Source organism: Phocoena phocoena, chromosome 2, assembly GCF_963924675.1.
Source record: "Phocoena phocoena chromosome 2, mPhoPho1.1, whole genome shotgun sequence".
Lineage (NCBI taxonomy): Eukaryota > Metazoa > Chordata > Mammalia > Artiodactyla > Phocoenidae > Phocoena > Phocoena phocoena.
The window spans coordinates 172,811,889-172,834,855 of record NC_089220.1 but is presented as its reverse complement, the minus strand read 5'-3'; the positions used below and the strand labels follow the sequence as shown (position 1 = coordinate 172,834,855).

The 22,967-nt window shown below is 43.0% G+C and overlaps 1 protein-coding gene across 1 annotated transcript in view; it reads left to right on the top strand.

Annotated features, from left to right (window-relative positions):
- ST8SIA6 (ST8 alpha-N-acetyl-neuraminide alpha-2,8-sialyltransferase 6) overlaps positions 1-22,967 on the top strand; it is a 134,631-nt gene that overhangs the window by 69,653 nt on the left and 42,011 nt on the right. Inside the window, exon 3 of the mRNA XM_065872717.1 lies at positions 6,234-6,323. Within this exon, the coding sequence (XP_065728789.1) occupies positions 6,234-6,323 (90 nt within the window). The remainder of the gene's footprint in view (positions 1-6,233; positions 6,324-22,967) is intronic.

The window sequence follows — 22,967 nt, the reverse complement described above, 5'->3', positions numbered from 1 at the left end:
CATTTAGATTCACAACTCAGTTTGTGCCCCCTTTCTGGCCACTGTAAATAGAATTTGGATGTCCCAAGAACTTGGGACTTCCCTGGTGGTCCAGTGGTTAAGAATCCGCCTTCCGATGCAGCGGACATGGGTTCAACCCCTGGTCGGGGAACTGAGATACCACATGCCACAGGGCTACTGAGCCCGTGAGCCACAACTAGAGGGAAGCCCATGCGCCGCAACAAAGAGCCCGCGTGCCACAACTAAGACCCAACACAGCCAAAACTAAATTAATTAATTTTAAAAAATAATAATTTGGATGTTCTTGACACTCTTCAGTAACTTACAAGCAAATTATTCTTTGGGGTGTTTTATTTGTCCGGGGACTGAATGCATATTGCATTAATTAAAAGTCTTTTAACTCTGTTTTAGTGGTCCTTGTGGATACCGACTAAATAATGATGACAGGGCTTCCCTGGTGGCGCAGTGGTTGAGAGTCCACCTGCCGATGCAGGGGACGCGGGTTCGTGCCCCAGTCTGGGAGGATCCCACATGCCGCGGAGCGGCTGGGCCCGTGAGCCATGGCCGCTGAGCCTGCGCGTCCGGAGCCTGTGCTCCGCAACGGGAGAGGCTGCGGCAGTAAGAGGCCCGCGTACCGCAAAAAACATAAAAAATAATGATGACATTACTTTGTAGGGACTGAATCACTTGTTCTGGTTAAGAGATATTCTTTGCATTTTCAGAGCCTTAATTATTATTAGTTTTCAGTACCCATTGTAGTCTCTAAGCTTCTTGCTATATTGTGAAATCTTGCCAGTTGGTTTTCAACTCAAGTCTGACTTATGAAGATAGAATTTCAGATCAGCCACATAGATAACAATGATAGCAGAAATGCTTGTTTTTGTGTATCTTTCCCCTAATCTTATTAAAGATTTTTTTCCCCCGTGACATACTGAAGTGATGAAAACGTGCCTGAAGGCTTGGTTTGCCAGTACCAAAAAAATAAATCCTATAATTAAATAATAAAAGCAATCAAAATCCATAATCTAAGACTCGCAAGGAATGGAAAAAGAGGAATTAGTACCACTTAATGGTTAGCAAACAGTCAGTAAAACATGAGACTAGAATTACGGTCAAGGGCCAGGTCCTGGATGGCTCCGTGTGTCCCTCTGAGGCTGAGGGGGAACACAGAAGGGAAATGACACGATCAAATGTGTTAGCAGGACCACCCACCTGGGGACCGTGAGGATGGAGCAGAAGGGAAAGGGCCTAGCGTACTGGACACCATGAATTTATCAAGGCACCAGCCCACCTACCTGGGTGATTTTGTTCCCAGCAGTCCTTGGGGGCAGGTATAGGAATGCATTAGGCCAGATGCTGTATTGCTCCATTATGGCAGATTTGCAAGGTGGATGTGACAGAATGTTGAAGGAGCAGGAACTTGGGCATGCTGGTGAGATTCTACCCATGCTACAAATGAGCAGACAAGCAATCTTGTCTCGTGACGTGCAAGCAGAGATTGTGATCTTGTAATGGAGCAATTAAAGAGACGTTGGCAGGGCAGTTGTTAGAGCCATCTCAGCTCTCTGGTCTGGGACGCCTCAAGCACTAACTTGGTTCATCAGGTTCTAGCATATCTCCAGGAGGATGGCCACCGTCCCTCCATGACTTGTCCTGGGAGGCTGTCTCCACTCTATATTTGGCAGATTGTATGTAGGGTGATTCTTTTCTCTTCTTTGGCTAATTCTGTTAAGAAGTTCTTTAAAAGGGCTCTCACCAGCAAATTGAAATTAAAAAAAAAAAAGAGCTATCAGAGTTGATGGTATGATAATTATTATCTTTATGATAGATAATTATCTATTATCTTATTTTGAACCCATGAGAGTCTGGCCCCAGAGATTTTGGTTCTTAGAGGTTTTTTTTTTTTGTCTCCCAGACCCAACTGCTCAGACCGCCAAATTGAGTTAGTTTGTTGGGGGGCAGGGGTCCCTCTCCGTTCATATCCTAGACTTCTACCTACAGCAGGCTCTGATGTACTTTCTCTGCTGCTTTCTTTACCATTTCAAGTTCTCCCTGAACATCCAGTCCTTTTGGATGGGCCATTCCAACCTGACCCCCAGTCATCCTTCCTCAGGTTATAAATCAGCCCACACGACTTGTAGCCATCTCATCTTCCGCCAGGTTACTTGTGACCCCAGGTCTTTGGATTTCCTACTTTCATCTCTTTGTATTTCTCTCTGTCCCCTTTGCCTTGTCTGAGAGATGTCCCCAAATCAGAAGTTGAGGAGGATTTATTCTAATGTCTTCATCTGTGGTGGATGCCATCTTCTCAAATAGGATCATGACCTCTCTCAACTCAAACCTGGGAAGGTTTCTTCTTTTCCTCTCTCAAGAGCAAGTAACTCCCTTGTGGTTTTCCTCATGAGCTCAGATCTAAGGAACGTCTAATTCTCGCTTATTCCCACAACGGAGAGGACTGATGGTCTAGCCCTCTCCCTGGAAGGTCTAATGCCTTCCACTTCTCCATGGGTCCTGGCATCTCTTACGGTGTCAGGTCTTCAGGCATCTTAAAACACGGCGGTTATATTGTTAATTTGTATTTCTGTCACTTTGAATAACAAACATTGTTGAAAACAGCATGAACTAGGAGTCTTGTCTAAGAGGCAGTGAAAGGGGCTATATTGGCCAGATGCCTAATGTAGACAAACATTTGAAGTTTATGGATTCCACAGGTCAGTGTTTTAGCATTTTCCTAGGAAGATTTTAATGACATTAGATGAAAAGGAAGAAAACTAGGAAGATCCTTTGAATGAAAAGGGGGCAGGAGAGAAAGAGAGAACTCAAGGGGCTCCGCTTTCTGTTCCTTTTACTGTGAAATGACTTCTGTGGGTGGGAGAAGTATTACCATACCATCCCCTATTGTAATAACAACAACTGAGGAAACAACACAGAATGCATTTAGGAGAACAAGAACACAACATTTATTCAGTAACTTTTGTGTATCAGCTGTTTTTATACCCATCCCATGTAATCCCTTGTCTTGGTCCATTCAGGCTGCTAGACCTGAACCGGGTGGCTTATAAATACCAGAAATTAATTTCTCCCAGTTCTGGAGGCTAGAGGTCCAAGATCATAGCATGTACAGGTCTGGTGTCTGGAGAGCCCACTTTCCCATAGACAGCCATCCTCTCATTGTAACCTCACAAGGCGGTAGGGGACCAGGAAGCCCTCTTGGGCCGATTTTATAAGGGCACTAATCCCATTCATGATCGCCCCCTCCTCATGACTTCATCACCTCCCAAAGCCCCACCTCCTAATACCATCACCTTGGGGGCACGGGTTTCAACATATGAATTTTGGGGGGACACCAACATTTAATCTGTAGCATCCCTATAAACTACCTTATTGAGTAAAGATTTAAAAAGGAAACTCTTGGATTTAAAGGCCAAGGTCAGAGAGTGGAGCCCAGATTCAAGGCTGGCCCTGCTGGCTGACACCTAAGGCCCCTTTTGTCCCTCTGGCTTCATTCTTCACTCTCACCTCCACTTCCCCACAGGTACCCTCATGTGCTTTCCATGGGCCTTCTGTGATTTCAGTTGGGCAAAGCTGTTTGGACTTTTTATTAACAAGGATACTCTCCGATTTAAGGAAAGTGCTCTGTCACCAAAGCCTGGGTGCCTGTTTGTCACAGTTTCACAAATTCAGTCTTGCGAAGCCATCAGAATTCAAAGCACTGCTGGCTCAGTAATTCACTTCATTCACGGTGCTGCCTGCATTAAAATACACAGCAAATTAGAAATAAACAAATCCTTGCAAAGTACGGTAATACATTCAGAAAGCACAGAAGGTGAGGCACGTGGACAGAAGGAGGACGGAAGTGGGGAGGGGGGGACTTCCCTGGTGGCGCAGAGGTTAAGAATCCGCCTGCCGATGCAGGGAACACGGGTTCGAGCCCCCGTCCGGGAAGATCCCACATGCCGCGGAGCAGCTAAGCCTGTTCGCCACAACTACCGAGCCTGCGCTCTAGAGCCCGCGAGCCATAACTACTGAGCCTATGTGCCACAGCTACTGAAGCCTGCGTGCCTAGAGCCCGTGCTCTGCAGCAAGAGAAGCCACGGCAGTGAGAAGCCCACTCACTGCAACGAAGAGTAGCCCCCGCTCGCCACAACTAGGGAAAACCCGCGCGCAGCAACGAAGACTCAATGCAGCCAAAGAAAAAAGATAAAGAGGGATTTTGTGAGCCCGTATGTATTTTGCGCACTGTCTTTTTAGACAGCACTTCTGGAGGATTAATTATGCATCTCTCTTGTTTATGTCTTTATCTTGATATCTCCTGCTACCTCACCTTCCATATCCAGCTTATTCTGAAGTCCTGTCAGTTTTACCTCCAGAATAGATCTCAAATCTGTCAGCCTCTCTTCCTGCCAGTGGGCAAGTGGATGTGGGCTTCCGGTCCACTCTTGGATCCTGATCGCCTCTTTCTCTGGGCACAGAGGATGATGGCCCTTTTCTGACAACCACTGTGTAGTCAGGTCGGGCATGCAGCTAGTTCTGGCCAGGCTGAAGCATCCGGATACAGAGTAAGACCTTCCAGCACTTTCTTCTCCTGCCACAGAGATTATGGAAGTGGGTTGTTGAAAGGAAGGTGCCCCCAAGGGCACAGTACGCAGTATTTCTAGGTCGCAGGGAGCACGGCCACCCTAGAGAGCTACCCAGTGTCTAGTGGGCATTTCATGAGTAAGAAACAGACCTTTGTGATGCAAAGCAACTGCCATTGGGGGATGTCTGTGAGCACATCATAGTCTGTTCCATCCTGGCTGGCAAAACAAGTTGCCGTCCTCTCTCTCCTGGAGCCCTGCAGAAGCCTTCTAACTTTCCCACCTTTTCTGTAGTCCTGCTTCCTCTCGTTTCATTTCTCAGTCAACTACTTAAAACACACCTGAGGCCAGGCCCATCCATCACTCCCCGCCCCTAACCTATTGCTCCCTGTGTCCTTAGGGTCCATTCTAAACCTGGTTCACCAGGCCTGTGTGCTCTGGCCCTTACTTACTGCTCCAGACACCCTGTAGCCTTTCAGCCTTGAGCCCCACCGGCCTCCTTTCAGCTCCTCACACATTCTGGGGCCTTTGCACATGCTTTCCCCTCTATCTGGAATGTTCCCCCCTCTTCCCAAAGTAACGCCCTTGGATTACCCTGGGGATCTGCACCCAAATGACACTTTCTCAGAGGCCCCCCGCCCCCAGGATGCAGGCAGCTCCCCAGTACACTCCTCCATGGCAGCCACTGCGGTCTTCAGGATCCTAATAACCACAGATCAGAATTCGGTATTCATTCCTGTGGTGGTTTGTTTGATATGCATCGTTCTCTTTAACCAGACTGCAGGCTCCACTAGGGAAAGGGACTGTGTGCTGTGTTACCCAGCTCGGTGTCCTGAGTCTCCTGTGCCTGGCTCCCAGCACATGTTAGATCCTCAGCAGATACCTTCAGGACGATCGATGCACTCCCAGGAAGCTGGAGTTGTGTGCATGTTTTCCGAGTGTAGGGAAAGTGGTGGTTGATATATTTTTGAGCATTTCCTGTGGTAGGCGTCGTACCAGGTGCTTTTCATTGTTCCCTCTATCGTGCATATATCATGACAATAGCACCATGGGGTAAGGACTAGAGATGCAGAAGTAGAGGCCTCAATCAGTTCAGTAGCACACGTGTCCGCAAGGCTCGTTAGGCAGCCCGACCCGTGACCTTAACTCGCTTTGTGATTTGGTTTTGTTCCAACTCCAGTTCTTCCAAGTTCTTAAAACAATAGCAACAGACCCTTATATCACAGCTACTTAATAATCAAAGGCCAGATTTATCTTGCCTTCTTTTGGGAGAGCCTTACAGATGTCCTGGGTCTGCATGCTTCCTAGCTGGAGACATCTTTTAGAAATAAAGCCTACTTACACACACGATGATTAAAACTATTCAATAACTCGTTCATTGTACATACTAACCTCAAAGTATGAGAACATGAAAATACAGTCCCCCGTGGAGTGTTCTTTTCTGTTTGACTTTATCATGTCAACTTTCTTTTTTCATTTAGACCCATTGTTGCAGGTGAAAATATCAATTTCCTTTTCCACAGAGAAATCCAATAAAGGGATGAAAATCAGACCTCAATTGGGCCCCGTTTATCAATTCAATCTGCTTTTTGTTAACCGTATCTCATAAGCTCTCCTTTTAAATCAATCTCTTTTTGAATCTCTTTCACAAAACAGCACATATCTGAACGAGAAGTTCCTCCCGCCGACAGAGAGATGCCAAAATCTGCAAGCCGGCTTGGAGACTTTATCTAACAAGACGAGAAAGTAAGTTCTACTCTTTGCATTGAATGTAATTTTTTTTTTTTTAATGGAACTTTATTTATTTATTTATGGCTGCACTGGGTCTTCCTTGCTGTGCGGGCTTTCTTTAGCTGTGGTGAGCGGGGGCTACGGGCTCTAGGCATGCGGACTTCAGTAGTTGTGGCTTGCGGGCTCTAGAGCACAGGCTCAGTAGTTGTGGCGCACGGGCTTAGCTGCTCTGCGGCATGTGGGATCTTCCCGGACCAGGGCTCGAACCTGTGTCCCCTGCATTGGCAGGCGGATTCTTAACCACTGCGCCACCAGGGAAGCCCTCATTTACTTTTAAAATAGGTGTTTTGTAAGTGTCAAAAAATGTTTCATGGCGTCTTTGAAATCATTTGGAAAATGAGACTTCGCGAGGAAAGCAAATATCAGACAATAACGCATATATGTGGAATCTAGAAAAATGGTGTAGATGATCTTATTTGCAAAGCAGAAATAGAGACACAGTTGTAGAGAACAAATGTATGGATACCAAGGGGGAAGGGGGTGGGGGTGGGAGGAATTGGGAGACTGGGATTGACACATATACACTATTGATTCTGTGTATCAAGTAGACAACTGATGGGAACATACTGTAGAGCACAGGGAACGCTACCTAATGCACTGTGGTGACCTAAATGGGAGGGAAGTCCAAACGGGAGGGGATATCTGTATGTGTCTGGCTGATTCATTTTGTTGTACAGTGGAGGCCAACACAACAGTGTAAAGCAACCGTACTCCAATAAATATTTTTAAAAAAGACTTCACATGGAGGCATGACCTTGGGCTTGGAGAAGCTCCGTTGGGTGACGGGGTTGGTGAGGGGCTGAACAGTGCAGACCAGGGTCCGACCCTGGCACTGGGGACTCTGCGTATCTGTCCCTGAATCCACGTTCACTAGACACTCCGTGTAGTTTTACCAGCTCAGCTTTTCTAGGCCCTGACTCTTTTTGAGAACCCCATGGCATTCTGGACCCTAGTCTAGAGAAACGTGCACCTGTATCGAGCTGCTTGCAGTCCCATGAAGGTTAACAGGTTGACCCCACGCCCACCCCCGCCCCAGTCCCAGCTGTGGTTCACTTGCAGCTTCCCACACCTGCTGATGATCCTGTATTTCAGAGAGTCTCCAGCACCATCTTCTCCGAACTAGGGAAAAGGAGCTCGAAAAGCTCCGAGCTGCGTGCAAGGAAGAGCTACTCGTGGCCTGAGAGTCCGATGGTAGAGGTGCTGCCGTGGCTGTCCCGGGAAGGGGCAGAGTCTGGAGGTGCGGGGGGATGCGCATTCGGGCGGGGCCTGGGCTGGCACCTGTAAATCTCCCTGGAAGGGACTCATCAGAGTTGCAGGTCGCTGCGCGCTTGCCTGACCGAGTTAGAAAGTTGTGCAGGGTAAGAAGGAGAGCAGGGTCCTCATGGCAGTCTTGCTCAAGGGAGACCCAGCGGCCTTTCCTTCTCTTTTTCTTCCTAATAATCAGTCTGGCGATCAGTCTTTCTCCCTCTTCTGTCTTCCTCTCCTCCCTCTCTCCCTTCCCTCCCTCTCTCCCTTCCCTCCCTGTCCCTGTCCCTGTCCCTCTCCCTGTCCCTGTCCCTCTCCCTGTCCCTGTCCCTCCCCCTCCCCTCCCCTCCCCCTCCCCCCTCCCCTCCCCCTCCCCCTCCCCCTCCCCCTCTCTCACATGCGCGCGCGTGCGCGCGCACACACACACACACACACACACACACACACACACACACACACACACATCTCTTCCTCTTTTAATGTTAAAAACAGTTTATGGGAGGAAGCAGTTAACGCTGCCTATAACCCATGTACTTCCATCCCTGGAGGGTGACCCGGGGAGGCGGGGGAGGGAAACTGCAGTAGGCAGCCTTGTCTAATCTCCTTTCAACTAGACCTCCGGTAATAGACTAATAATACTCGCCGGGAGGAAGGGACCGTTGTCCACTGAAATGTCCTAGTAGTCTGCTCCCTGCCTGAGGAATTACTTATATTAAATGGAACCCAGGATCCATGAGGCACATGGGCTGTCCAGCTCTCTAGGTGTACAGGGAAATGTTTCCTAGTTTAAATGTTCTTGCTGTGTAAGGAACCCAGGGACCTCACTTAGAGACCTCACCTACTCTTCTGGGCCAGAGGTGCATGTCCAGCGCAGGAAGCCAGGACCGAGGAGGCCGCCTTGGGCGTCCCAGGTGCCTCTGCTTTGTCTAAGCCTCCCAACAGCCTGGATCCTTGAAGTTAGTGGGGAAAGCCTGCTACCCAGTAAGATTTCTGATTTGAGTGAATCTGACCCACTTCTCTCCCTTCACCACAGTTTGCTCTGTGTTCTGCTTTGCCCTTGGAGGCCGACCTACAGGAACTTCATCCATAGGCTCCTGGCTCCTTTGTTAACTGCTTTTCTTTGCATTTGACTCAGGAGAGCCCTAGAAATGGATCGGGAAGGGGGAGGAATGAAAAGAAGCTTTTCTCCTGTGATGTTGCTGCAGGCGAATTACATCCTTGACCGATGGAAGGTGTTACATTCTTAATGAAGGTCATGACTTTTGTTAAGTATCTCTCTCTCTCCTTTTTCACTTCATTCCCTCCCCTGGACTCTTCAGCCTAGGGGTGAGCTCTTAATGGTCCCCTGATACTGTATTTGGATTTTCCTACATCCAGCCCAGGACTTTGGGAAAAGTGCCTTCTTTAAGCTTTTCTCAAATGACTCGGTTTGAGCAGGCCACTGTTTTTGCCGGGACCCTGGTTTATGGTAGATGGGCCAGAACTAGCAGTTGCAAACGCTTCTTTTCTTGCACAATAAATACATTGAATTTTGAGGTGGACGTAAAGCAGCTCATGCACTATAGATGGCACTGCACGTCTGTGTTGATCCTATTCGAGCCATTGTTTTGCTTGTTGTTTGCTGGAAGTTTTCCTGAGGGACTCAAATTCCACATGTCTTGCGGCACCACGCCTCGTGAGAGTAGAACTTGGAAAAATTGGTCCTTGCTCCCCATTCCCTGCGACAAGCCTGTTGTATCCCTTGCCCGACATGTGAGTCGGTGTGTGAAAGCTTCAACTGACTCTCTTCACCTCTCTCTCTCTCTGATAGGAACTGTCTTTGTTCCGCAAAGTGGCAAAAGTGCTTAATGTAGCCATGACCCATAGCTGTACTTTGGAGCAAAGCGCTTGAGTCAGCGTGGCGGAAAGTTCTTTCATCACGGAAGGTGACGTTGTTTTTCAAGGCAGATAATCTCACACCCCCTTTATGGGCATCTGCAAACGTGGTTAAATGCAGCACGCGAATGCGATTGCCTGGGCATATGGTCTCACGTTTGCTCTCTCACTTTGTTCCTATTGGTTTGGATTTGGCGCTAAGACCTTTTCTCGGCTGTTCTTCAGAGAGATGCCTTTTCATGACCTGCACAGTTTTCAGCCAGCTCGTGTAATTAGCCTGCACTGTTATTCTGTTCCGCAGAGGTGTAGAGAAAGTAGGCATGAATTACCCATTGTTATGAAAGTGTTATTTTGCACTCAGGAGACTAATTTGTTCAGTTGTATTGTCTATTGTCCGGAACCGCACGTTCCGCGACCACTGTTGTTACAGACGTACAGGGGACAATCAGGAAAGCTATTCGGTGGGTGGTGATAAAAGGCAATTTCATTTTCTTAGAAATAATGATTTAGCCCTGTTTTTGGTTTTTTTTGTGTTTTTTGGTTTTTTTTTTGCCTCAGTGCGGCATGTGGGATCTTAGTTCCCCAACCAGGGATCAGAAGGGCGCCCCCTGCAGTGGAAGCGTGGAGTCTTAACCACTGGACCACCAGGGAAGTCCCTAGCTCTGTTTTTTTCATGGTCTGTTAAAGAGTTAGAATTTTCTCTTTCCTCAGCCAATTTGTCCATTTCAGATGCTAAAATAGAGTTTAGGAAGAGGGCACTAGAGTGAGAGGGAATCGGTGCTCTGTCTCCCACTGGTCTTGACTACATTTTTCAATAAAAGGAAGTTAAACAGTTGCCATTGGGAAGACCATCAAGATGGGGTACCTTGTTTCACAATTCTTTATTTTCTGTTTAAGACTCTGAGCTCCAAGACCATGAGTTTGTGGTTCTGTCCATGGTGCCTGTCACAGGGCTCAGCACATAGTAGTTGCTCAGTAAGTATTTGTGGGATTAAACTAATGAATAAATAAATAAACCTCTTAGATCCTCAAAGCATTTTCTCTACCATATCTAATTTGTAGCTCTTAAAAAATTATCCATAAACTTCAACTCATTTTTGAAACCAAACTTCAACTCATTTTTGAAACCTATCTTTCACTTCTCTGGCTTTGTCTCTTACTTTGAATCTGAAGTTTTCTGGTTTTTTCTATCTCATTCTTTCTCCCTGAATGTTTCTCTGGGTTTCTCCATCCCAAACCCTTTTTTTACCAGGCGTCTCCCAGATAAAATATTATCATGAACTAAAATGCTACCTAGCCGGGGCTTCCCTGGTAGTGCAGTGGTTAAGAATCCACCTGCCAATGCAGGGGACACGGATTCTTGGTCCAGGAAGATCCCACATGCCACAGAGCAACTAAGCCCGTGTGCCACAACTACTGAGCTCACATGCCACAACTACTGAAGCCCACGAGCCACAACTACTGAGCCCACATGCCACAACTACTGAAGCCCACGCGCCTAGAGCCCGTGCTCTGCAACAAGAGAAGCCACCGTAATGAGAAGCCCATGCACTGCAATGTAGAGGAGCCCCTGCTCACTGCAACTAGAGAAAGCCCGCGCACGCAGCAACGAAAAGTAGCTCACCGCAACTAGAGAAAGCCTGCGTGCAGTAACGAAGACCCAATGCCGACACAAATAAATAAATAAATAAATTTATTTATTTTTTAAAAATCTGCAACATACTACCTAGCCATCTTATCACTGCTAGTTTGCCTTTTTCAGTATGGCAAAGATTATTTGTAATCTTTTGTGCTATGTGTATATCATTGTAAAGGGTTGACCGTATGAATATCCAAGTTGTCCATCTTAATTCACATTGTTTCAGACCAATGAGCTGGTTTTTCAAGAGCAGATACTTCAGAGGGGCTGATCCAGGAAATGAACTCATTCCTCCCCATCTTAGGTTTTGCTGCCTCTGTTCCTGTGCCTTTTTCTTCCTGTGTTCCTCTTCCATTTTCCCAGATGATCCTGGATCCCAAGAAAACGTCCATCTATATTTTTTCAGTTTCCACCACCTGGTCAGGGTAGATGAGCTACTCCAACAAAATCTCCCCAAATGCAGTGTCATAACACAGTCTTGTATTCTCTCTCATGCAGCATTCAGTATAGATGTTCCTTCCTGGTCAGGCAACTGTCCTCTGAGTACTGACTCAGGGATTCTGGCTCTTTCTGTCCTATGATGCAGGCATCTTCAACAGGTGACCCCAGGGTTGCTGCTGAGGGAGAGGGTGCTATGGAGAAAGCACACCCAGCTTGGAGGGGACACACATCACTTTCATTCACGTTCCACTGGCTGGAACTAGCCTACCTAGATGTTTCGGGTCATGTGACTGGGCTTGGCCAATAGAACGTGAGTGGAGCTGGTGCGTGCTTGGCGTGGGGGAAGTAGTTTCTGGCTGGGATGCCGCTTACAGCAACAGCTATGCTATGGAAACGGAGCGCCAATCAGTGACGTCAACCAGATATTTCTGCGCCATATGTATTAAATAGCTCTGCCGTTCCCATCATTCTGTTGACTCTAGGCCCTTCAGGTCTTCCTTAAAGATGGAAGGAAACATTTTTCTTAAACAACAGCAATCTCTTATATCTTCTGAACACTTGAGTAGTTTAAATAGTACTTCTAGTGAAAGGAGATATTTAGAGCTCTTAGGCACAGAGTGTAAGCCCCTGCCCTGTAACTTCCTGTGCAATCACCAGGGCATGAAAAAGTTGCTTGTGTTCAAATAGCTTTTCTTGGTAAGATTCAGATTCTCAGAATTAAGGTTTGGAACCCAGGCTTGCATAGGCTGGGTGTGGCTGGAACCATACACTGCTTGGTGAGTGTGTATGTGTGATGAGCTACTTCATGCCGTACCATTTAAAATTACTGAGAACAAGAGCATTTCCTGAAAGGATCATCTTAATGGGGCATCCTAAAGATGTCTGTTCGAAGGCTCTGTTTTGCAGGATGAAAGGCAAAGTGAATTGAAGGCTGGCCCCAAGCATTCTTCCTGTTTATTATCTCAGAGAGCACAGCATGACCTGAATTGCAGCTTGAAAAGAAGTATAAATTATGGCAGATCAGGCTTCAAAAAACCTGACTCTGAACATACCACTTGACAGCCTGTTAACAAAGCAAGTATTCCTAAGTTTTCACTTGTCTGTCAGGAAAGACAGTGTGTGGTCATTTACAAGATTTTCTCTGCATAGTGACGTATGACTTGTTCACCTAGCTTTAAATCTGTGGCGCTTTCTTTGCTTCTTAAAGAGACACCCGCAGTTTTGTCTGTCTTTTCATCTCTGACCCTTTAACTTGCCTTTTGTGGTCAGCTTTTAAGGACTAGCCCTTAAAATCTAGCCCTACTTCCTTTCCTTGGTATTGAGGTCAGAAAGAAGAAGTTAACACAAAACAGCCATTCATACCAACTTGGTATGTTCTTAATATCTTGTGATGTATCTCTTGGTAACCAAAGGAGTGGCTGTGTTTGCTCGTATAAACTTTTAAGTTGGGGCAGGTGAGCTAACATCGAGGCTATGATAGAAGTCTCTGAAAAGTTTTTTTTTTTTTGCAGTTGTGTCAAGTCTATCAAAAGGTGGTTTAGCCATCATTCTGTGCCTCAAAGAATACGTAAGAAATCAATCATCCTACAATTTAAGAGCTTGAGGGAATAGTCTCTTAAATTCTTCTAATCTGTGTACTTTTTTATGTGTAAGTTTTGTTTTTCTAAAAAGTCTAATTTCCTCAGTTTAAAGATAAAAGTGGGATTATGCCTTGTTCAGAGTCAGGCAACCAGTTAAAGAAAAGGTGGGAAATAAAATATTTTTTGTGTGGTTGTTGATGCTAGAAGGTAACTGGAGGAATTCCAGTCTGAATTTCTTAGTTAATATGTGGCAAGAGTTGCTTAGTATCGTTTGTTACCATGCTGAAGATTGGAATCGTGAATTGTTTGATTATAAGTGTTTGTTGGTGGAAGCAAAACCGACTTTTCCCTCAGAGGAAAACTGAAACACTGACTTTCTCGTTATACTGCAGTCTTGATTATGTATTCACATTAGGCATTCTTTCCAATTTTAGAAGTGGGATGGAGAAGGAGAGCAAATCTGTCATTGATACTTTCACTCACCACTTTGAAATACGTTAAAGGTATCGTTTCTTTACTATTTGTGGTAGCCAGACTTCCAAGGTGGCACCCAATGATCATTTCCTCCTGGTATTTACTCGCTTCTCCCCTGCCTCACTGAATAGGGCTGCCCTGTGTAAACAATACGATATCGCAGAAATAACGGTGTGGGATTTCAAGGCCAGGTCATAAAAGGATTTGATAGTTCTGCCTTGCCTGCTGTTGGATTGCTTGCTCTGGGGGAAGCCAGCTGGAATGTCATGGGGACACTGAGAGGTCCACGTGGCAAGGAACTAAGATCTCCCACCAACAGCAGCACCGCCTGTGTCAGTGAAGCTCCTTGGAAGTAGATACTCCAGCCCCGACCAACATCTTGACTTTACATCCTAATGAGCTGCTGGGCCAGAACTGTCCTGCTAAGCTACTCATGAATTCCTGACCTACAGAAACTGTGCAGTAATAGTTGATTGTTGTAAAACAACTAAGCCACTAATTTTTTTCATAATTTTTCACATAACCACGGGTAACTAATTGACTACTCCATTCACAATCTTTATGATATTATATTTTTATCATAATGACAATTATTCTGATTACCAAAATTATCAGCAGTGGTAATAACAACAACCGTTTTTGTGGGCCTACCGTTTGCAAGATAATTTAAGTATATCTACAGTCTTCGCAGTATTTCTTCAGAATAGCTTTTGTTATTCTAATTCCACAAGTGGAAGAGATGAAGTCGGAGGGTTAAATGGCTTGCAGAACATCAGACAGTTAGAAAAGGCAGAGCCAGGGCTTGGATGAAATTCTGACTGTTTTATTCTCACTACTGTATGGTTCCAGCCTTAATGAGAACAGAATTACAAGTCACAAGTACAGGAAGAGAAAGGCATTTGACTTTAAAATGCGAAGCTACTTAAAAGCAATCTTCCTCCAACATACCGTATACTTTCCTCACTTTTTGTTACTTATTTTACTTAAACATCCGTAATGTAAATAAACACAGGTAGCTTTACCGTGTACAGCAACCGCTGTACCCCGATTGTAACTCGGGGACCAGTATGGCTTTTCTTGGTAAGATCACGGCAGATGGCTGATTATTGTCATAGTTCAAAACCAATATCTGAAACCTTTGGGTGTTTTTACGTTCTGATCATATATTAATTTTCAATTTCAGAAACACACAGCAACTTCTCTGTGTCCAGCACTATGACAGGCACAGAGACAGTTATTCTCAACCTGGAGCTGCGTATCATATTCCCTGGGAGCTTTTTCAAAGGATGCGTGGTTGAGAATGGGTTGAGAACTCTTGCTTAAGGAACACGATGATCAAGAAATTATTTCTACTCTTTAGCAGCTTGCGGTGTATTAAGAAAGTCAGGGACTTCCCTGGCGGTCCAGTGGTTAAGACGCGGCACTTCCACTGCAGCGACCGCGGGTCTGATCCCCGATCGGGGAACTAAGATCCTGCATGCCACGCAGCGCGGCCGAAAAATAGAAAAGAAAACAAAACCAACGCAACAAAAAAACAAGTCAGATAGTTACAATACTTTAGTTTCTCCTTCTCAGTCTTTGTAGATTCCTCCGCATCTCCCCTCACTTTTGACACTGGAGTGTTCCAGCGCTCAGTCTTCAGACCTCATTTCTTTTCATCCTCAGACCTCAGAGACCTCATTTAGTCTCATGAATTTAAATACCGTCTACATACTGATGATTCCCAAGTTTGTATTTCTGGCCTAGACCTCTTTCCAGGTTTCTATGATCTCTGCCCAGTGATCACCTCCCTGGGGTACTCAGAAGGAATCTTGTGATCCTTATAAATCTCACAGGATCTCCTGGATCCACCCCCCGAACTTTGTACTTCAGTACTGTTCTCCATTTCAGTTAATGGCAAGTCTATTCTTCCAGTGCTCAGATCTAAATGCTTGGAGTTATCCTTGACGCCTTTCTTTTTATCCATCCCATTGTCTGTCATTAAATCTCACTGGCCACCTTGAAGTCATACCCAGAAGCTGATCATTTCTTACTCACTCTATCACGTCCACCCTGGACCGCGCCATCTTTATTCCACTCCTGGGTTGTGGCCAACATCTCTAAATTGCTCTTCTGGCTTTCACCCCTGCTCTCCTAGAGACTCTTCTCAATGAAGTAGACAGTGGGAACCTTTCTAAATGTAAGTCAGACCAGGTCACTTTTCTGTTCTAATGTTTTCACATTTCACTCAAAATAAAAGACAAAATTCTTAAAGCAGCCTACTACAAGGTCCTTAGAGCACTTCTCAAATATACATGTAATATATTTGCCAGCACAAAGGAGCTGTTATGGGTGGGAGCAGAGTTGCATCAGGCTAAGGAAATGACTACAAATGGTAAAGTAATAATTATAACAATGTGTAATTGGGTTTATAACATTAATAGATGTAATACTGTATAACAAAAATTCCACAAAAAGAAGAAAAAGGGGAGAGACTGATATAAGAGTAATATTTTTATATATTAGAGCAATTAAGCTAGTATAAACTGAAAGCTGATTCTGATAAGATGTGTGTGGTAAACCCTAGAGCAACCACTAAAAATATAGTTAAAGTTATTAAAGATGTCAAAATGCTACATTAGAAAAATTCACTTAAGGCATAGGAAAGCTGTAAAGGAGGAATAGGGGAACAAAAAAATACATGAGACATAAAAAAACAAAAGTAAAATGGCAGAGGTAAATGTAACTGTATCAGTAATAACATTAAATATGAGTGGACTAAACCGTGCAATCAAATGGCAGAGACTGTCAGACTGGATTAAAAAGCATGATCAAACTATGCTGTCTACAGAAGATACATTTTTGGATTCAAATACACACACAGATTGCAAGTAAAAGGATTTTTAAATGTGTATCTTGCAAACAGCAACCACAAGAAAGCTTGAGTGGATATATTGATACTAAAATAAATAAACTTTTAAAACAAAAAGTGTTAGTAGAAATAAAGCAGATCCTATCATCATAAAAGGGTCAATCCAGCAGGAAGATATAACAGTTATAAACACATATAATCTAATAACAGAGCACCAAAGTACACAAAGGAAAAACTGACAAAGGGAATAAATAATTCAGCAATAATTGGAGATTTTAAATACTCTATTTTCAGTAGTGGATACACCACCAGACAGAAGATCAAAAAGGAAACAGTAGAATTGAACAGCACTATAAACCAGCTAGACTTAACAGACATCTATAGAGTACACCACCCATCAACAGAATGTACATTCTTCTCAAGTGCACACAAAACATTGTCCAGGGTAAATCATATGCTAGGTTATAAAACAAACCTCAATAAATTTGAAGAATAGAACTAACACCAAGTATGTTGTGTGACCACATTTTAATGAAATTTAAGGTGAATATTCAGGAAAAATAATTGAGAAACTCACAAATCTGTAGAAATTAAACAACATACTCTTAACTGTGCAGTGGGTCGAAGAAGCAATAGAAAGGGAAACCAGAAAATACTTCGAGATGGATGAAAATGAAGACACAATAGGCCAGCGTTTATGGGATATGCAGGAGGTGATAGCTAAAGTGTACAAGACGTCTTTTTGAGATGGTAAAAATGTTCCAAAATTGACTGTAGTGATGGTTGCACATATCTGCGAATACTCCAAAACCCACTGCCTTCTCTGCTTTAAATGGGTGAGCTGTGTGGCATACTAATTATACCTCAGTGAAGCTGTTAAAAACTTTAACAGGTCTGCAGATCTTTTGAGAATTTTATTGTAAGACAGAGTCTGATTCTGTAGGTGTGAGGCAGGGCCCGAGAATCTGCATTTCTAATAATCTTTCTATGTGATGCCAATACTGCCAATCTGAGGTCCACACTTTGAATAGCAAGGCCTCTACCATCAGATTTCCTGTGACCTTTCTGGCCTCATCTCCTGCCACCTTCATGAGTGGATTCCTGAGTGACTCGTGTGTGATTTCCAACCAACCTGACCATCTTGCTGTTCCTCAAACATACCGTGCCTGCCTCTACCTCTGGCCTTCACACTTGTCCTTCTCTTTGCATAGAATGTTCTTCTCATTCCCAACCCCCCATATGTGTATCGCTTACTTAATCCCTTTCTTCAAGTCTCTGCCCAACTCTTACCTTCCAGGGAGGTCTTCCCTGACCACCCCACTTAGATTGCAGCCCTATTTCACATACTTTCTTTCCCTCTATTATTCCTGCTTTATTTTTCTTCACAGTACTAAGTACATTATACTTCAACATGATTTTAATTTATGTATTATTTGATGTACAGTTTCGTAGGGCTGCCGTAACAAATTACCGTAGACTAGGTGGCTTAAACAACAAAAATTTATTTACTCACAGTTCTAGAAGTCTAAGACCGAGGTGTCAGCAGGTTTCGTTTCTCTGAAACCAAAACCAAGTCTCTCTCCTTGCCTTCTTGCTGTATGTATGAAGCATACATACATGGTCTTTTCCATATGTATGGTCTTTTCTGTATGTAAGCCAGCCTGCTGGTATCTCTCTGTAAATAAAAACTTCCTTTTCTTATAAGAATACCAGTAGATTGGACTCGGCCCACCCTAATGGTCTCATTTCAATTTAATCCCCTATTTAAAGGCCTTATTTCCAAATATAGTCATATTCTGAGGTACTGGGGATTAGGGTTTCAACGTATGAGTTTGGGGGAACACAGTTCAACCCATACATTGGGTTTATTGTCCATAATCCCCTATTACAATATAAATTTCATGAGAATGTGGATTTTTTAAAGAAAATTTATTTTGTTCACTATTTTTATTATTGGTCTCTAGAACAGTATCTTGCACATAACAGATGCCCAGGAAGTACTTACTGAGTAAATACATGAAAACAAAAGGTAAGTGCTATAGAGATATTTCGTGGATTTAGGGTGGTGCAAAGGACATGGGAGAAAGAGATCAACTCTGCTTATGTGAGTCAGAAGAATTTAAAAGGCAAAAGGTTCATAGCCATTCATATATGGTTTAAAAATCTTACCAGGTGTAATATCCATGCTAGCCTCTTCACTCTTGTAACTCACTCTAACTATATAATGTTACTCTTTAAGAGATAGAGAAACACTCAATTTATTGGTTCTTTCTGATTCCTTGCAATGTATAGGATCCTAGTTCTAAAAATTGATAGTATAAGATCACTAAACTGTTATTTTCAACTCTGGATGTCATATGTGGAGATTTCTTTCCATAAACTTGAAAAGTGGGTCATCTTTCTTTCATCTTCAGAGATCATACAGCAGTAGTGTTGTGAGGGAGAACACGGGGATCTTCAGTAGCAGCCTCAGTCATTCTTTCCATCCTGGCGATGTGTTTGCATGTTGCAGATATTTGTGAAGGGGATACTTTTTAAAAAATATATCTTTGTTGGAGTATAATTGCTTTACAGTGTTGTGTTAGTTTCTGCTCTACAGCAGTGTGAATCAGCTATATGTATACATATATCCCCTCCCGCTTGCGTCTCCCTCCCACCCTCCCTATCCCACCCCTCTAGGTGGTCACAAAGCACCGAGCTGATCTCCCTGTGCTACGCGGCTGCGTCCCACTAGCTATCTATTTTACATTTGATAGTGTGTACATGTCCACGCCACTCTCTCACTTCGTCCCAGCTTACCCTTACCCCCTCCCTGTGTCCTCAAGTCCATTTTCTACATCTGTGTCTTTATTCCTGCCCTGCCACTAGGTTCATCAGTACAGTTTTTTGGGGGTTTGTTTTAGATTCCATATATGTGCACTAGCATACAGTATTTGTCTTTCTCTTTCTGACTTACTTCACTCTGTATGACAGACTCTAGGTCCATCGACCTCATTACACGTAACTCAATTTCCTTCCTTTTTATGGCTGAGTAATATTCTATTGTAAACATGTACCACATCTTCTTTATCCATTCATCTGTTGATGGACATTTAGGTTGCTTCTTAAAATGATATTTTTTGTTGGACTGTGAGGTACTGCTTGACTTTGGCATTATATCACATTAGTCCAGTGAAGTAAATTGTTACCCCAAAATAATTCTGATAAATAGCACCATGAATAGCTTTCCACTTATGCTATGTATTCCTATTTCATCTTCCAGATCTACTCTCTACCTTTTTCATTCTTGCTGTGTGCTCCAGGAGGCTGATGTCCTTGTGCTACCTTAGTTGGAGTCTCATAACTTTTGGCTTCTGGTTAGGGTCACTTTCTGGAAGTCATTGGTATGAGAGTAAAAAATGGGAAGAGTGAAAGTTTGGGGTATTTATTCCCCTGGATCCCTCTCTGTGGGAGTGGTTTAGGGATGACTTCATCCTCTACCAAAGGCCACCTCTGCAGTCCTGTGACCTTCTTCTACACCTCTAGCTGTAGCTCTTTCTGGCTAGTGTATGGACTTAGGGTGGTAAGAGCTCTCCTCCTCTACCCCTATTGTAGCCTTACTGTGCTTCACCAATCCGTGTAGCCTTTCCTTCACCATGTCCCACCCCTTTGTAAATGGATACCCCTTTCCCTCTTGGTTGGCTAAAGTTAGTCACTGCTTGCAGTATTTCCTAGCACGTGTCTTAAACATACAATTACTGTCCAAACCCCAAAAGTTAATGATCCAGGACAGAGAAAGTGTTCTTTAAAAAAAAAAAAATCAATATCTGACTTTTTCAAATGTGGCAATTTGGAGATTTCAGTGGTGCTGTGAGGAAGAACATTGGCATCTTTAGGAATTCATTCCTAAAGCTATTTTGGAATACTTAACTTGTCTGAGGGACACTAAAAGGTATGCAGAGAATAAAAGTTTGAATCCCTTTCTCCTATGCCAAGTGACAATAATCACAGCATTCTAATTAGAAGTTACCATCACGCAGAGTTAAAAACGATGTAAATAGAATTCTCCTGCTTCTAGTGGTTGAAATGTCAGTATGTCAGTACCATGTGTAGTTCAGTCTGCTTGCTACATATTTCTCTTTTGTAGCTGTCCCACATTCATCAGCCATTCCTTTAGCATTTGTCTTACCTATTGATGTGCTCCTATGTTGGGTGCATAAATATTAACAGTTGTTAAATCTTCTTCTTGAATTTATCCCTTGATCATTATGTAGTGTCCTTCTTTGTCTCTTGTAATAGACTTTATTTTAAAGTCTATTTTCTCTGATATGAGAATTGCTACTCCACCTTTCTTTTGATTCCCATTTGCATGGAATATCTTTTTCCAACCCCTCACTTTCAGTCTGTATGTGTCCCTAGGTCTGAAGTGGGTCTCTTGTAGACAGCATATATTTGGGTCTTGGTTTGGGATCCATTCAGCCAGTCTGTGTCATTTGGTTGAAGCATTTAATCCATTTACATTTAAGGTAATTGTCAGTATGTATGTTCCTATTACCATTTTCTTAATTGTTTTGGTTTTATTTTTGTAGGTCTTTTCCTTCTCTTATGTTTCCTGCCTAGAGAAGTTCCTTTAGCATTTGTTGTAAAGCTGGTTTGGCGATGCTGAACTGTTAGCTTTTGCTTGTCTGTAAAGGTTTTAATTTCTCCATTGAATCTGAATGAGATCCTTGCTGGGTAGAGTAATCTTGGTTGTAGGTTTTTCCCTTTCATCACTTTAAATATGTCCTGCCACTCCCTTCTGGCTTGCAGAGTTTCTACTGAAAGATCAGCTGTTAACCTTATGGGGATTCCCTTGTATGTTATTTGTTGCTTTTCCCTTGCTGTGTTTAATATTTTTTCTTTGTATTTAATTTTTGATAGTTTGATTCATATGTGTCTTGGCATGTTTCTCCTTGGATTTATCCTGTATGGGATTCTCTGCACTTCCTGACTTGAGTGACTCTTTCCTTTCCCATATTAGGGAAATTTTCAACTATAATCTCTTCAGATATTTTCTCAGATCAGCCATTCCTTTAAAAAGTATTGCCCAGTGGAAATGATTTGCTGTACTTACTGAAAATCTTATACCGCTGTATTGACTTGCAGAATTTATTTCCATGTAGACCTGAGCTCTTCAGGGGTTTTATAGAAACTAATTACAAAAAACTGTTTGATCTACACAGGATACCACTTAGAAGCCTACTGACTTAATATTATTGGGGTGTCTCCACCCATTTCAGTAGACAAGGTTTGGCTTTCACCATGAAGAGATGTTATAGGAAACTAAATCAGTACCTCAGCTGTTTACATAGGACTGATAAATGAATATCTTCAAGATAAGGTCTAGGCATCTAATAAGTACCCAATAAATATTTAAAGGTTAAGTTAACTAACCATAAATTGTGCCTTTGGAAAAGTTCTATTTATATCTTAATTGAAATAAAACTAGTCACAGCATGTACGTCTTCATTTCCAAAGAGACGTCTCTAGAAAAACATTTTATTATTATTCTTTATTGAGGTATAGTTGATTTAAAATATTATGTTAGTTTCAGGTGTACAATGTAGTGGTTCACAATTTTTAAAGGTTATGTTCCAGTTATAGTTATTATAAAAGAGTGGCTATATTCCCTGTGCTGTACAATATATTTTCATAGCTTATTTATTTTATACACAGTAGTTTGTACCTCTTAATTCTCTACCCCTGTCTTGTCTTTCCCCCTTCCCTCTCCTCACTGGTAGCTACTAGTGTGTTCTCTATAGCTGTGAGTCTGGTTTTTTTTTTTTTTGTTTCTTTTTTGTTTTTTTTAGATTTCACCTGTAAGTGATATCATACAGTATTTGTCTTAGAAAAATATTTTAAATTTTAATATTATATTTACCTAGTATCATTTTTATATGTTATTTATCATCTGTACCTCATTTTGAGTATTATTAATAATGACTGAAATAGATATTATTTATTCTTTTGAAAATAACTTGCTGCATTATTTAGTATGATTTATTATATGTCTTGGTACCGGAAAATACTTCTGATGAGGCTGATTTTCAGTTTCATTATGAAAATAGATGAGATGCAGCATGATATGTTGGAAGGAGAGCCAGAGTGTGAATTAAAAGATGTGAGTTGAATTCTTCGTTCATCTGCTTACAGTACCACATTGAGCAAGCTGTTTATCTTCTCAGAACTTTTAGTTTTGTCATCCATAAAAATGGGGGTGATATCATAGGGGTGGCTGCCTCTCACAATTTTGGCGTGAAGACCATACTTTGCCATTGAAAACCAACTGTAACTGTAAATTTGCAGAATGTATGATGTGATTTAGAGCATTTTACTCAACAGGAAAATTCTGTAGAGGCACGTTTGTTTCACAAATTGGCCCACACTCGTAGCATCCATGGAATTTTTCCTTCTCTAGCCATGCTTCCACCTTACAAATCATGATGGTGCTGTGGTAGTCTTAATTATCTCAAAAC